This window comes from Ostrea edulis, chromosome 1 (assembly GCF_947568905.1).
Source record: "Ostrea edulis chromosome 1, xbOstEdul1.1, whole genome shotgun sequence".
Lineage (NCBI taxonomy): Eukaryota > Metazoa > Mollusca > Bivalvia > Ostreida > Ostreidae > Ostrea > Ostrea edulis.
In genome coordinates this window covers 76,542,247-76,554,766 of record NC_079164.1, presented here as the reverse complement: position 1 = coordinate 76,554,766, position 12,520 = coordinate 76,542,247, and the positions used below count along the sequence as shown (strand labels likewise).

The 12,520-nt window shown below is 37.1% G+C and overlaps 2 protein-coding genes across 2 annotated transcripts; both read right to left on the bottom strand.

Annotated features, from left to right (window-relative positions):
• Nucleotides 1–8,605: 8,605 nt before the first annotated feature.
• LOC125673366 (uncharacterized protein K02A2.6-like) lies at nt 8,606–9,553 on the bottom strand. Its single transcript, XM_048909961.2, has one exon. The coding sequence runs from the start codon at nt 9,551–9,553 to the stop codon at nt 8,606–8,608; it is 948 nt and encodes a 315-aa protein (XP_048765918.2).
• Nucleotides 9,554–10,543: 990 nt separating this feature from the next.
• On the bottom strand, nt 10,544–12,066 carry LOC130048151 (uncharacterized protein K02A2.6-like). The gene is made up of 2 exons (XM_056144488.1): nt 11,603–12,066; nt 10,544–11,228 (listed from the first exon to the last, which is right to left on the bottom strand). Exons 1-2 carry the CDS (start codon nt 12,064–12,066, stop codon nt 10,544–10,546), a joined length of 1,149 nt encoding a protein of 382 aa, XP_056000463.1.
• Between the last annotated feature and the right edge of the window lie 454 nt (nt 12,067–12,520).

Genomic DNA, 12,520 nt, shown 5'->3' with positions numbered 1-12,520 from the left:
ATGACAGAGTGAAATTTCAGTGTTTTTATTGAAGAAAATATGTGGTTGTCATAGACAAAAAACTCCGCACTTTTATCGTCTCCAGAGTTAAATGTCGCACTTTTAAAGGTATTTTGTTGATTAGGAATATGCATTGATTGATCACTATTTTACGATCAAGTGTTGCATCTATATATTTTGGAAAATGAACTATACGTGATGGCTGGTCGAGGGGTTGGGGAAAGGGTGGGTGCTTTGATCAGTCTGCTACTAAAGTTTTCCTAGTAATGAAGACAGTATTAGTTCTTCATTGTAAAATCAATTTCCAATATCAACCGTAACTATTTCAACTCCAGTAAAGCTTCCACCAAAAATTACAACAAACAACAAATCATCGATACATAAATGTTCGAGATTATGTCTCTAGGTAGTGTAAAAAATAACAACGAAATCTTTCTTTGGAAGCGGAAGACCATAATGATAACAGAGATAACAATGAGGTCTTCAGCTGGAAGCGGAGGACCTGAATTACAGTAAACAAAAAACCCATATATACATGTACTAGACTAGATAGGTTAGGGTCAATGGCTTATGATCTCGTGTCTGACGAAGTGTAACGTGTAGAATTTAATAGGGTAGTTTGTTAATTGGGAATACAAAATGACTGACTAGTGGGACCACTATATATTTTTTTTTATTTAAGTAGTGTCAAGAACAACGAAATCTTCCGTTGGAAACGGAAGACCTTAATGATATCTTATTCAGGTTTCCATTTGGGAGCAGAAGACCTTAATTACAAGACTTGTTCGGTTAGGGTCAATGTTGTCGTGTCCGACGAAGCGTAACGACTAGGATTTAAAAGGATAGTTTGTTAATTGGGAATACACAATGACTGATCAGTTGGGCCACTATATATTTTTTTATATCCGAACTAAACATCGTGTGATTATTTCCTGTACATATATGAAGTATTCAAATTGTACATTGCATAGAATATCAGGGACTAAGTAGAGTGATTGATCAGTATTTTCCGTTCAAGTGCCATTTCTATCTGGTCAAAACGAGCCTTTTGTCAATTTTGGACCATAAATCCTGCAGGAGGAGGGGTGGCTTCTGCTCCTCCGCCGCTAAATTATTATTTTTTTTAATTTCAAAATATTCAAAAATAAACACCGCACGATTATCTATTCTAAATATTTAAATTATTCAAAATGTTAAAGTTGTCTATTTCAACTTTCAATATAGTTAGGAAGCTAAGGAATAACGCTGAATATTACCGCAGATATCCATTGCCTTCATTTACCTAATTAGTATAGATCAACACAATTATATTTATACGTTTACTTAAAAAAGTGGCGGATCCAGGGGGTTAAATTGCAATATGAATACTTTACTTTTGAAGAGGAAAAAAAATAGAAAACCCAAACAGATAGAAACTCCAAATAAACAATGAAACATACTAGTAAAGATCACAGGAATTTATCACGTACAAAATCAGTATCTAGGTAGTATTAGTGGGTTAGTGTCTGACGAAGCGTAACGGTCAGGACTCAATGGTGAAGTTCGTTAATTGGAATTACACAATGACTGACCAGTACTTTACGTTCAAGGGTAAAAATGGACCACTTGTCAATTCTAGAAATTGAATTGTGCGAGGGAGAGGGGGATGTTCGCTCTCGGTCATCCACCACTAAAGTTAATAAACATCATATGATGAATTCCTTAACATGTATATATGTAAAGTATTCAAAATTTTAACATTATATCTACTTGTATTTTAACTTCCAATAATGTTACAATGATAGATGAGTACCGCTGTTATAGGCATCACCAAAATTATCTAGCTAGTGGCGGATCCAGAGGGGTAAGAAGTAGGCATAAAATCGTGATAACAGTACTTTGCTTTTGGAATAATGATAAATAAACCCTGACAAGACAACCCTGATATATATATAAATGTCCGTGATCATAGAAATGTATCACATAAAAAATACAATAAACAAGTACATCCATACATACAAGACTAGTTCGGATATGTTGTCATGTCTGACGAACCGTAACGAGTAGGATTTAAAAGGGTAGTTTGTTAATTGGGAATACACAATGACTGACCAGTGTCCCCACTACATTTTTTTTTTTAATTTCCGAACTAAACATCGTGTGACTGTTTATACCATACAGATAAGAAATATTCAAATTGTACATTGTAGAACACCAGGGACTAAGTAGAGTTACAATGGGAGTAGTTTTTTTAATTGGAAGTACACAATGACTGACCAATATTTTCCGTTTGAAAGTGCTTCCGCTCCTCCGCCTCTAAAGTTGTTTTTAATTTCAAAATATTAAAAAATAATCCTCGTATGATTATGTATCCTAGATATTTAAAGTATTCGAAATGTTAACGTTGTTTATTTCAACTTTCAATATAGTTAGGAAGCTAATATTAAGTGAATAACGCTAAATATTACCGCAGATATCCATTGACATCATTTACCTAATTAGTAGATCAACACAATACGTCTACCTAATAACTGGCGGTTCCAGGGGGTTAAACTGCAATATCAATACTTTGCTCTTGAAGAAGAAGAAGGAGGGGGAAAAACCAAACAAATAAAAACTCCAAATAAGCAATGAAACATAGGAGTAAAGATCATAGGAATTTATCACGTACAAAATCAACTCACGACTAAGTAGTGTCAGTGGCAACATAACGGTCTGTATTCAATGATGAAGTTTGTTTATTAGAAATACACAATGACTGACCAGTGTTTTACGTTCAAGGGTAATGTCTATCTGGTCAAAATGGGCCGCTTGTCAATATTAGAAATTGAATTGTGCGAAGTAGGGGTGGGGTGTCGTTCTCGGTTATCCACCACTAAAGTTAATTAACATCATATGATGAAGGCATGCCTTTATATATATATATATATATATATATATATATATATTATTCAAAATGTTTACATTATATCTACATTTATTTTAACTTTCAATAAGAACATGTACCGCTGTTATAGGCATCATCAGAATTAATTTAGCTAGTGGCGGATCCAGGGGGGTATTATAAGAAGTAGGTATAAAATCGTTGTAACGGTACATGTACTTTGCTTTTTGAACACTGATAAATAAATCAGATAATCCTGATATATAAATGTCCGAAATCATAGAAATGTATCACAATACAAAATCGTTGACTAAGTAGTGTCAATGGATTGATTTAAGGTTTCATGTCCAACGAAGCGTAACGATTATGATTTACGAGGGTAGATTGTTAATTAATTGGGAGTACACAATGACTGAACAGTGCTTTACATTCAATAGTCGTGTATATCTAGTCATTAAGTGGCTGGGGAAATAATTAGTACTATGCGTGAGGGATGGGAATGGGACGGGGGATCCGCCCATTCGCCACTGAAGTTATAATTTGAAAAATAAACATCGTATAGTTAAATTCTTTTGCGTATACAAGGTATTCAAAATACTAACGTCATCTATTTTATCATCCAATGAAATTAAAATGATAAGTGAAGACTGTTGTAACCACACAACTTGTGTAACTAATTAGTGGCGGATCTCGGGGTTAATACATTTGTAAGTAGACCTAAAAATTTGCGATAACATTGCTTTGCTTTATGAGTAAAAAAGTCTACAATATTCATAAAACATTGATACACAAATGTCGAAAATCATAGAAGTTTATCACTATAAAATCGCTCGAGATGTTTAGAACACTTAAAGCCGAACTTCCCTAGAGTCGAGACGTCTGTTAACCGTTTATTCGGACACGCCTGTCAAAGTCTTTTCGACGCTTAAGGTAATGATAGCAATCGGAGAAAGTACTTTGACTTGAGAATGAATACGATTGTAGAAGGGAGGGAAAGATGGACCGAAGCATGCATTTTGTAAAACGATTCTTGTGTTGTTAAATAATCGAGAATCTTATTTGAGATGTCTGATTCGGTTCACTAAACAACTTAGCATCACCTAGCAGAGTTCATCTTTCACCGTAAGCACTTAACACTGATTTTAGAATATGTAAACAAGTTGTAAGCTAGGCCTATTCCGTAATTCAAGAACATATCACAGGAACTGGTAATTTAATATGTAGTAATAATACTGCTACCCTTTATAAAACCACAAGGATGGTGGGTGACGATAATTTTAAGAACTATTTTGAAAGGAAGTTTTGAGTGAAGTATCAGCCCTTGTAGGTCCCCCCCCCACCCCCCCCCCCCCACCCCCAATAGCAGCTGATTAGGGAATGGTACGGTATATGGTATATACCTACACTATTATTAATACACTGACAAAATTACCGGTTCCTGTGAACATATTTTAACACCTGACGACATATGAAGGGTTGTGAATAGTGAATGTGAGCAACTGCATGTGAATGCACGGGCAATGGAAGTTGATGTAAATAGATACATGTAGTATGTGCATGTATATATATTTATACATGCACATACTATATATTTACATTAACTTACAGTGCCCGTGTGTGAATGAGTATTTCATAGTGTTCTTGTCTGCTTGTTGCAATAATATAGTCCCGTCCAATTTTATATGAATATTTTTGTGCAAGGGTTATATGTATACAATTAAAATTGCATGGGGAAAAGTTTAGTAATGCAGAGCTCTAATGTCCTATATTATCTCTCATGTTTTTTAGACATTTATTCACAAACACATAGGCCTACACATAAGAGTTTATAACTACTATATATATTTAAAAATTAATGTCATGCCTTGGCTTTTAAGTACATTTTAAGAATCATGACAAACAACACTTTTTAAGATACAATTTTCTGTTTTATTGTTACATTCATGGAATAAAAATCCCATCCTGTGTTTTATTTGGGATATCTATTCCCATTCATGCTCAAATAGGATATTTACTGCCATTTCATGTTCATTATGGGACATTTCCTCCTATGGGACATTGTATCCCATATTAAGTTTAAATATGGGAGTTAAAATCCTATGGGAGAAATTATATTTTTTCTCTCATAGGATTTTTGGTGGGAGTGAAAATCCCCCAAGTGGGATTAAAAATCCCTCCAAAATCCCATGGGATTTTTTGATTTCAGGTGAAATATCTTAAAAACTACAATAGGTACAAGTGTAAATGTTGGTGCATGTCTTGTGAACATAAAATCCCATCTTTTTTTGTAAAGGGTTTATTTGTATCCTTAATAAAAGGGTTGGCGAAACTCCGGACTTTTGTCGTGTCCAGAGTTAAATGTCACACTGTTTTAATATTATCTTTATGCTCCCCGAAAAATTTCCGAGGAGCACAGATTGTCCGTCCGAGCTCATATCTCCTAAACCTTTCATCCGAAATAGATATAATTGATCACAAATGTTCCTTGAGACAAGGACTTTTGGACTAAGGCCATTTTGGAAAGGTCAAGGTCACTCAACACCTACCTTATCAAAGTTTTTTTTTTTATATTTTGAATAGGTTCTTACAATTATTATTTATATGTATATATGACCCTTGATCACGTGACCTCAAAATCAATAGAGGTCATCTTCTCCTGAACATGTACCAGTGTACTAAGTTTGATGTTTATCAAACAAAGGGTTTTCTAGACATTGAATGGTCAGTATATTCCTATGTCCAGTTTGACTTTTGACCATGTGTATCAAGTTTGATGTTTGTCAAGCAGAGTTTTCTCAAGATATTGAGCGGACAATGTCTTCCTATGTCCAGAGTAGATTAGCCCTTGACCTTTTGACCTGAAAAAAATAGAGGTCCTTTTCTCTCCTAACCAACCTACATATGAAATATCATTTCAATCAAGTGAATAGTTTTCAAGATATTGAGCGGACATGTGGTATACCGACCTACCGTTGCAAAGTAATATGCCCCTCTTCTTTGAAGGGGGGGGGGCATAAAAATATGTAAAAAATAAATTCCTTTTTCACGCATTCCAATGTATCTTTGAATATTATTAATTCTAACATATATACCAGCCCCAAATTTTTTATATCAAATACAGTTGTCATTTTTCTTTAATAACCCTCAGCGGGGCCCTTGCTGACCGTGTCAGTTTTCTAGTGTTGGTAACATTTCCTGACATTTTTGTTGGTGACAATTCCTGATATTTATGTTCATGGAAAGTGCCGCCGAATTCATACAAATGCACAGTCACTAAATATTGGGGAAAAAAGATATTAAGAAAGAATATGAGAGATAAACGTTCGAAATAGGTAGTAACTATTTAAATATTCCAATGTAAATGTTAAAGAGACTGTTCCATTTTGATGAACACTGTCCTTTTTAAAGGTCAGTATTGTAGGTCAATTTTTAGGGGGGGGGGGGGGAATCGTTGATGTTAACCAGATCACGACAATATTTCCTGGAAAATGTCTTAATGCTCGCAATTTGAAAGAAAATAACTGAGAGTTGATCTCGGAAGAATTGGATCTTTCATCGATTTATATCTTCCTAGGATATCACTGTGTAACGCCGACACCGGATATTGCTACCAGTCGAAGCGAGACACCGGATATTGCTACCAGTCGAAGCGAGACACCGGACATGCTACCAGTTGAAGCGAGGACGATTGAAGTAATAACACGCCAAGATGAGAATTCCCTCTTTTAAGCATTTACTTATGTAACCCGGTTGTTGGAATGTCTCCAAAACGTATAGACTTATTTTCAATGACTTAGAATTGCACGAAATGATGTGGATTTCGTTTCGTACCTTAATATTAGACGCCTGGTCCTTGTGAAACTGAAGGATCGCCAACGTTTTTGACTCAAGTACAATTCTAGTTAATTTATTTCACAGTTTCCCGGTATGAATTGTCAGGGTATGGTATATTATGTACATTGAAAGCAGTGATAGTCCATAAATGTCGATTACACGAAAGCAATTAGCAATATTAATTCAGGTCCGGTGTACGGCGAATTGTTACTGGTAGTACGGCGTAGTCTGAACGCAACCATTTCACTCACAGGCAATTGTATCCCATGGGTTCGAATTTCCTATTGATTCTTTAATAGTAATCTTGGACCCAAGCGATATCATGGCCTGTGATTCCACTGTACGATAAAGGTGAAATAGCAAAAGTCGTATGCACATTGATTTAATTCGATGAGATATGTTCGAGAGGAAAGAGGATTTGATATAAGGGCGTTTTCCAATCTCAACAGGTTCAAATGCTTCCTCCTCCTAGGCACTTGATCCCACCTTTCGTGTGCAGGTGTTTGCCCAACTATGAAAGGTGAAGATAACGAACAGTGATCAATTTCATAACTCCTATAAGCAATACAAAGTAGATAGTTGGGCAAACACGGACCCCTGGACACACCAGAGGTGGGATCAGCTGCCTAGGAGGAGTAGGCATCCCCTGTCGACCGGTCACACCCGCCGTGAGCCCTGTGGTGTACGGTACAAATCACGCCATTTACGTTTGCTAACTGATTTATTAATCTCTCCATGCAGGAGAGTACAAACAAAGGAAAACAACTCTAAACAAACATAGAATGGATCATGAATACATCACATCCTTCCCCTTATAAAAATGATATTTTGGACTGTTTTAAAATGGACATTCAATTACTACAAATTATATTTAAACATGCATTTGATTATTGTAAATCACCATGTCAAAGAACGACAATATAAGCTGTTTTTCCAATCCAGTCCCAAAGTACACTTAAGTTATATGAAAGAAATCAATAATCAAATTATAAATTACTTAATGGCAAAATATAATCACTTAAATCAATCATGTCAAAATTCAATCCAACTATCTACTTGATTGTTAAAGGGACTGATTCACGATTTCCCCCAAAATTTTATTTTTCACTTTTAATGATCAAAATCTACTGTCTGATGCAAGGTGAAGATAACAAACAGTGATCAATCTCATAACTCCTATAAGCAATACAAAATAGATAGTTGGGCAAACACGGACCCCTGGACACACCAGAGGTGGGATCAGGTGCCTAGGAGGAGTAAGCATCCCCTGATATGTTTAAAAAAATTAAGGTTGTACATTATCACAGAAGCTCATTTTAGAGAGTTCATTATTTGTTTTGTAAACAAAGATTGCGGTATGATATTGTTTACGAAATTTTCAAAAGAAATGGATATCGATCTAAATTCATTATAACTTTCACATTTCAAGCATTCTTCGGGTAAAATGTGTCATCTAAAAGTAAAAATGTGCGACTATGCAAAATTAAGATGCTTTATATTACAAAATTAATATTTCACTTGTTTGTTTGTTTACATATAAAGACCCGAGTCTTTGTTTACGTAACACAAATTTAAGGCTAAAATATAGCTTTTATTCTTGCATTCAGAAAGTCAAAATTTTGGTTATCAACATTAAACGAGTTATACTTTTAATATCTAACATCAATAATAAAAAAATATTTTGTTCAAAAATCGTGAACCAGTCCCTTTTTAAAGCCAAATAAATGAACACATTATTCTTAACTATGCAGAACATATAAACACTGATCACCATGATACACTATTCACTCCAATAACTGAATTCACTCGCGGTAACGCAGAGGAATATTTATGCAACGGCCATTACTGATCACACGAGCAGGGATAATAGCTGGCGGTTTGGCTTCAGGTGTTGCAGTAGTAGTTTCATCAGAAGCTGTAGAATGCGACAAAGAAGTTTCGGTTCCATTGACTTCTGAGTTTGGAGGACTGTACGACGGAGCACTGGATATTGGAGTATCCTCTGTAACTGTGCATTCTTACTTCTAACTTACTTCTAACTCGAGTTGGCCTCAAAAACTTGCGGTTTCTTCTATAATGTTTTCCGTTACTCTGAACGATGTATGAACGTTTAGCCGAATGTAAGTCTTTGATGTGCCCGCTTGTCCATTGTCCAGATGGATTCTTCATCATTACGTTGTATCCTGGCTTAAGAGGTTTCAGTGGCTCTTTTCTGGCATGATTGTTGAAGTTTTCCTCCTGTTTTTCCTGAAGAAATTTAAGCTTGACCATGGTATCCTCATTTATGTTCGATTTCAACAAAGGCAGTGTTGTTGGTACGATAGATTTCAGTCTTCGCCCTAGAAACATATGAGCAGGCGACAAGTCAATACCATCAGTTTTGGTATTTCTGTACTCTAGCAGAGCTACATATGGATCATGAGATTTGGTGATAAGACGTTTCATCGTCTGGGCCATGCGTTCTGTTTGTCCATTAGACTGAGCATGGTAAGGACTAGTAGTTTTATGTCTGATCTGATATCCCTTTACGAATTCCCTAAATTCAAAGCTGCTAAACTGCGGCCCATTATCTTTTATGACGATGTCCGGAATTCCGTATTTGGCAATCATGCTCTTCACATGAGTAATCACACACTTAGATGTCAATGATTCGAGTTTAGACACCTTTGGCCACTTCGACAAGTAATCAACAGTGAGTAAATAATGAGTTCCATTGAGTTCAAAAAGATCCATACCAATCTTTGACCAAGGTCTTGTAGGTAATTCGCTTGGGATCATCGGTTCTTTAGGATTCATGGCTTGGTACTTTGCACAAATCTCACAGGAACTCACAAGGTTTTCAATGTCTTTACCCATACCATTTCAAAACAGAATGTCTCTTGCACGGTTTTTAGTCTTGACGATTCCTTGATGTCCGACATGAAGTTTCTCCAGCATTTCGTTTTGCAGCGACTTTGGAACAATGAGTTTATGAGACTTATAGAGGTATAATACCATCAATACAAGATATGTCGTCTCTGAAATTCCAGTAGTTCCTAATTTCTGGTGATAGATCAGCTTTGTTGTCCGACCATCCAACTAAGACTGTATCCATGAGCTGCTGTAGTTCCATATCATGACTGGTTTCTTTCCTGATCCGGTCCTGCATTTCTTGTGAGGCAGGTAAGTATGATGTAAGATGAATTTCATTCACCTGAAGATCCGGAACGAGTGCCTCCTTTGTCTCCTTGAAAAACGAACGACTCAAATGATCAGCTAGGAACATTTTCTTACCTGGTTTGATAACTTGAATATCTTACTTTTCAAGTGCCAATACAAGTCTCTGTAATCTTGGGAGGTTTTGATAACACAGGCTTCTTAAGGATGCTTTCAAGAGGTTTATGGTCTGATTCGACTCGCACACAGTGTCCATACACATAGTTGTGGAATTTGGTACATCCGTAAAGAATCGCAAGGGTTTCCTTCTCGATCTGAGAATAACGTTGTGTCTCGGTCAAGGCACGAGATCCGTAAGCAACTGGCTTGCAACCTGAATCAGAACAGCGCCAAGTCCTTTGGAACTTGCATCCACAGATAACAATACTGGTTTGTTTAGGTTGTAGAATTGGTGTACTAGTTGTCATATGTTTCAGTTTCTGGAAGCTCTCCTCCTGTTCCTCTTCCCATCTCCAAGCTGTGTTTTTCTCCAGTAGTTGACGTAACAGACTGCCGACTTCTGACAGATTAGGCATAAACTTTCCTAGGTACTGTACAAAGCCCATAAACGTTTGGAGGTCCTTCACACTTTCTGGACGGTCCATTTCTTGTACTGCACGCACTTTCTCTGGATCAGGCTTCAAGCCAGAGTCAGTAAATCTGTCCAACATAGGTAAGTTCCGAACGTCTCATCTCACACTTGTCTGCACTGAGCTTCAAGTTGAATTGACGAGCACGTTCCAGTACCGCTTTTAATCGTCTGTTATGTTCTTCCTCCGTGGTACCCCATATGATATCATCAATAATCGCTTCAGTTCCATCAAGATCCTGGGCCATCTCGGAAATAGCACGTTGGAACACTTCCGGAGCAGACTTTATTCCAAACGGCATTCTGATGAAACGATAACGTTCAAATGACGAGTTGAATGTACACAACTTCGAACTCTCTTCGTCTATTTTGGTCTGCCAAAATCCAGATGTGGCGTCTAATTTACTGTAAACTTTGGCTCCAGGCATCATTGCTGCTACTTCCTCTACTGTTTTCAAAGGAAAATGTTCACGCAATATAGCACGGTTCAAGTCACGAGGATCAACACAGATCCTAATCTTTCCATTAGGCTTGGTAACAGTTACCATGGAATTGACCCATTTAGTAGGTTCGCGCTGCTTAACAATCACTCCTTCACGCTCCATTCGGTCCAACTCATCCTTGACCTTGTCCTTCAAAGCTAATGGGATCTTGCGTGGGGATGTATAACCGGCTGCACATCTTTTTCTACCTTGATGGTGTAAGTGTCTGGTAGGCATCCGAGTCCGGTAATAAACCCTGATACTCCTGTAAGGTGTTATCTGTTAAAGCATAAGTGTTCTCCTTGTGAATGCTATGCACTAGATCTGTATAAGTCCTAGTTTGGTGCATGTGTCAGCTCCCAGTACAGCGTTCACTGGTTTGTCAACAATGTGGAATTTCACACTTGGCAACGTAATATTTTTCCATGAACAAGGTAACTTAACAGTTCCAGCACAAGGAATGTAGTGTCCTGAGAATGACTTCAATGGTGAAGAGGTAGGTATGAGTTTTGCATTCCTGTCTATTTTCTGTAGTAGAGTGCAAGAAATCACATTACATTTGGCTCCTGTATCGAGTTGAAACTGAGTACTAATGTTATTCACTTGAATGGTCTCAAACCAGTCTTTGTTCTCTCATACCCCACATCCACAGTTCCAATAAAGAATTCTTCCTCAGACGTGTCTACTGCATGCATAGTTTTCACTTTGTTAGTTTTCTTTGAGCTTGCACCAGTTCGCTTGTTGCTTGACCGACACTTTACAGCAAAGTGATTTAGTTTTCCACATTTTCTACACGTTTCACCATAAGCAGGGCATTGTTTGTAATCATGAGTCTTACCACAGTTTCTGCAATCTTTCACTTTCTGCTTTGTACTTTCACTTTCATTTTTGGCATGAAATATCTGTTTCCTGTATTGTGTCTGTCCCCTGTTCGCTTTCACTGAGATACCATTAACAGATTTGTCCTCCATGGACTGTACTTGTTGCTTAGACAGTTCAGACGTTCTAGCGAATTTAACAGTTTTCTCCAGTGTCAAATCTGACCCCTCATTTATACATTTTTTCACGTACCTTGTGGTCTTTGGTTCCATACACAATAGCATCACGAATCATATCATCTGGATCCTTATATCCACATTCTTTAACAAGAAGTCTGAGGTCTGTGAGGAATTTCAAAAGTCTCACCTTCTCTCTGTGTCCTACTAAGAAACTTGTGTCTTGAATATACTCGATTCGACTTCGGTTTCACGTTGTTCTCGAAATTCTCCTTGATCACTGAGATATTCTTACTGTCATCCTCCGACAGGTTCCAAGTGGAATGTATGTCTCTCCCCTTATTGTCAATCCAAATCATCCATCAAGTAGTTGCAATGCTCCTCTTCATTTTTCACGCTCAGAGGGCCTTTTATCCAAAATTCCACGTGTTGAATAAATGTGCGCCATTCTTCTACAAGGTCCGGGGTCTCCCAGTTAAATCTGGGCGAGATAGGTGAACTAATCATGTCCATGGTGTACGCTTGGTTCCTATCTTAACTTCTCTGTATTTTATTTCTGTGG

What these genes read in the sequence shown, in the direction of transcription:
- LOC125673366 (XM_048909961.2), bottom strand. Translation starts at nt 9,553, where the DNA reads ATGGGTAAAGACATTGAAAACCTTGTGAGTTCCTGTGAGATTTGTGCA.
- LOC130048151 (XM_056144488.1), bottom strand. Translation starts at nt 12,066, where the DNA reads ATGCTATTGTGTATGGAACCAAAGACCACAAGGTACGTGAAAAAATGT. An exon ending in ATTGGAACTGTGGATGTGGG is followed by an intron (nt 11,229 to 11,602) that starts GTATGAGAGAAC and finishes AACACCTTACAG; the next exon opens with GAGTATCAGGGTTTATTACC.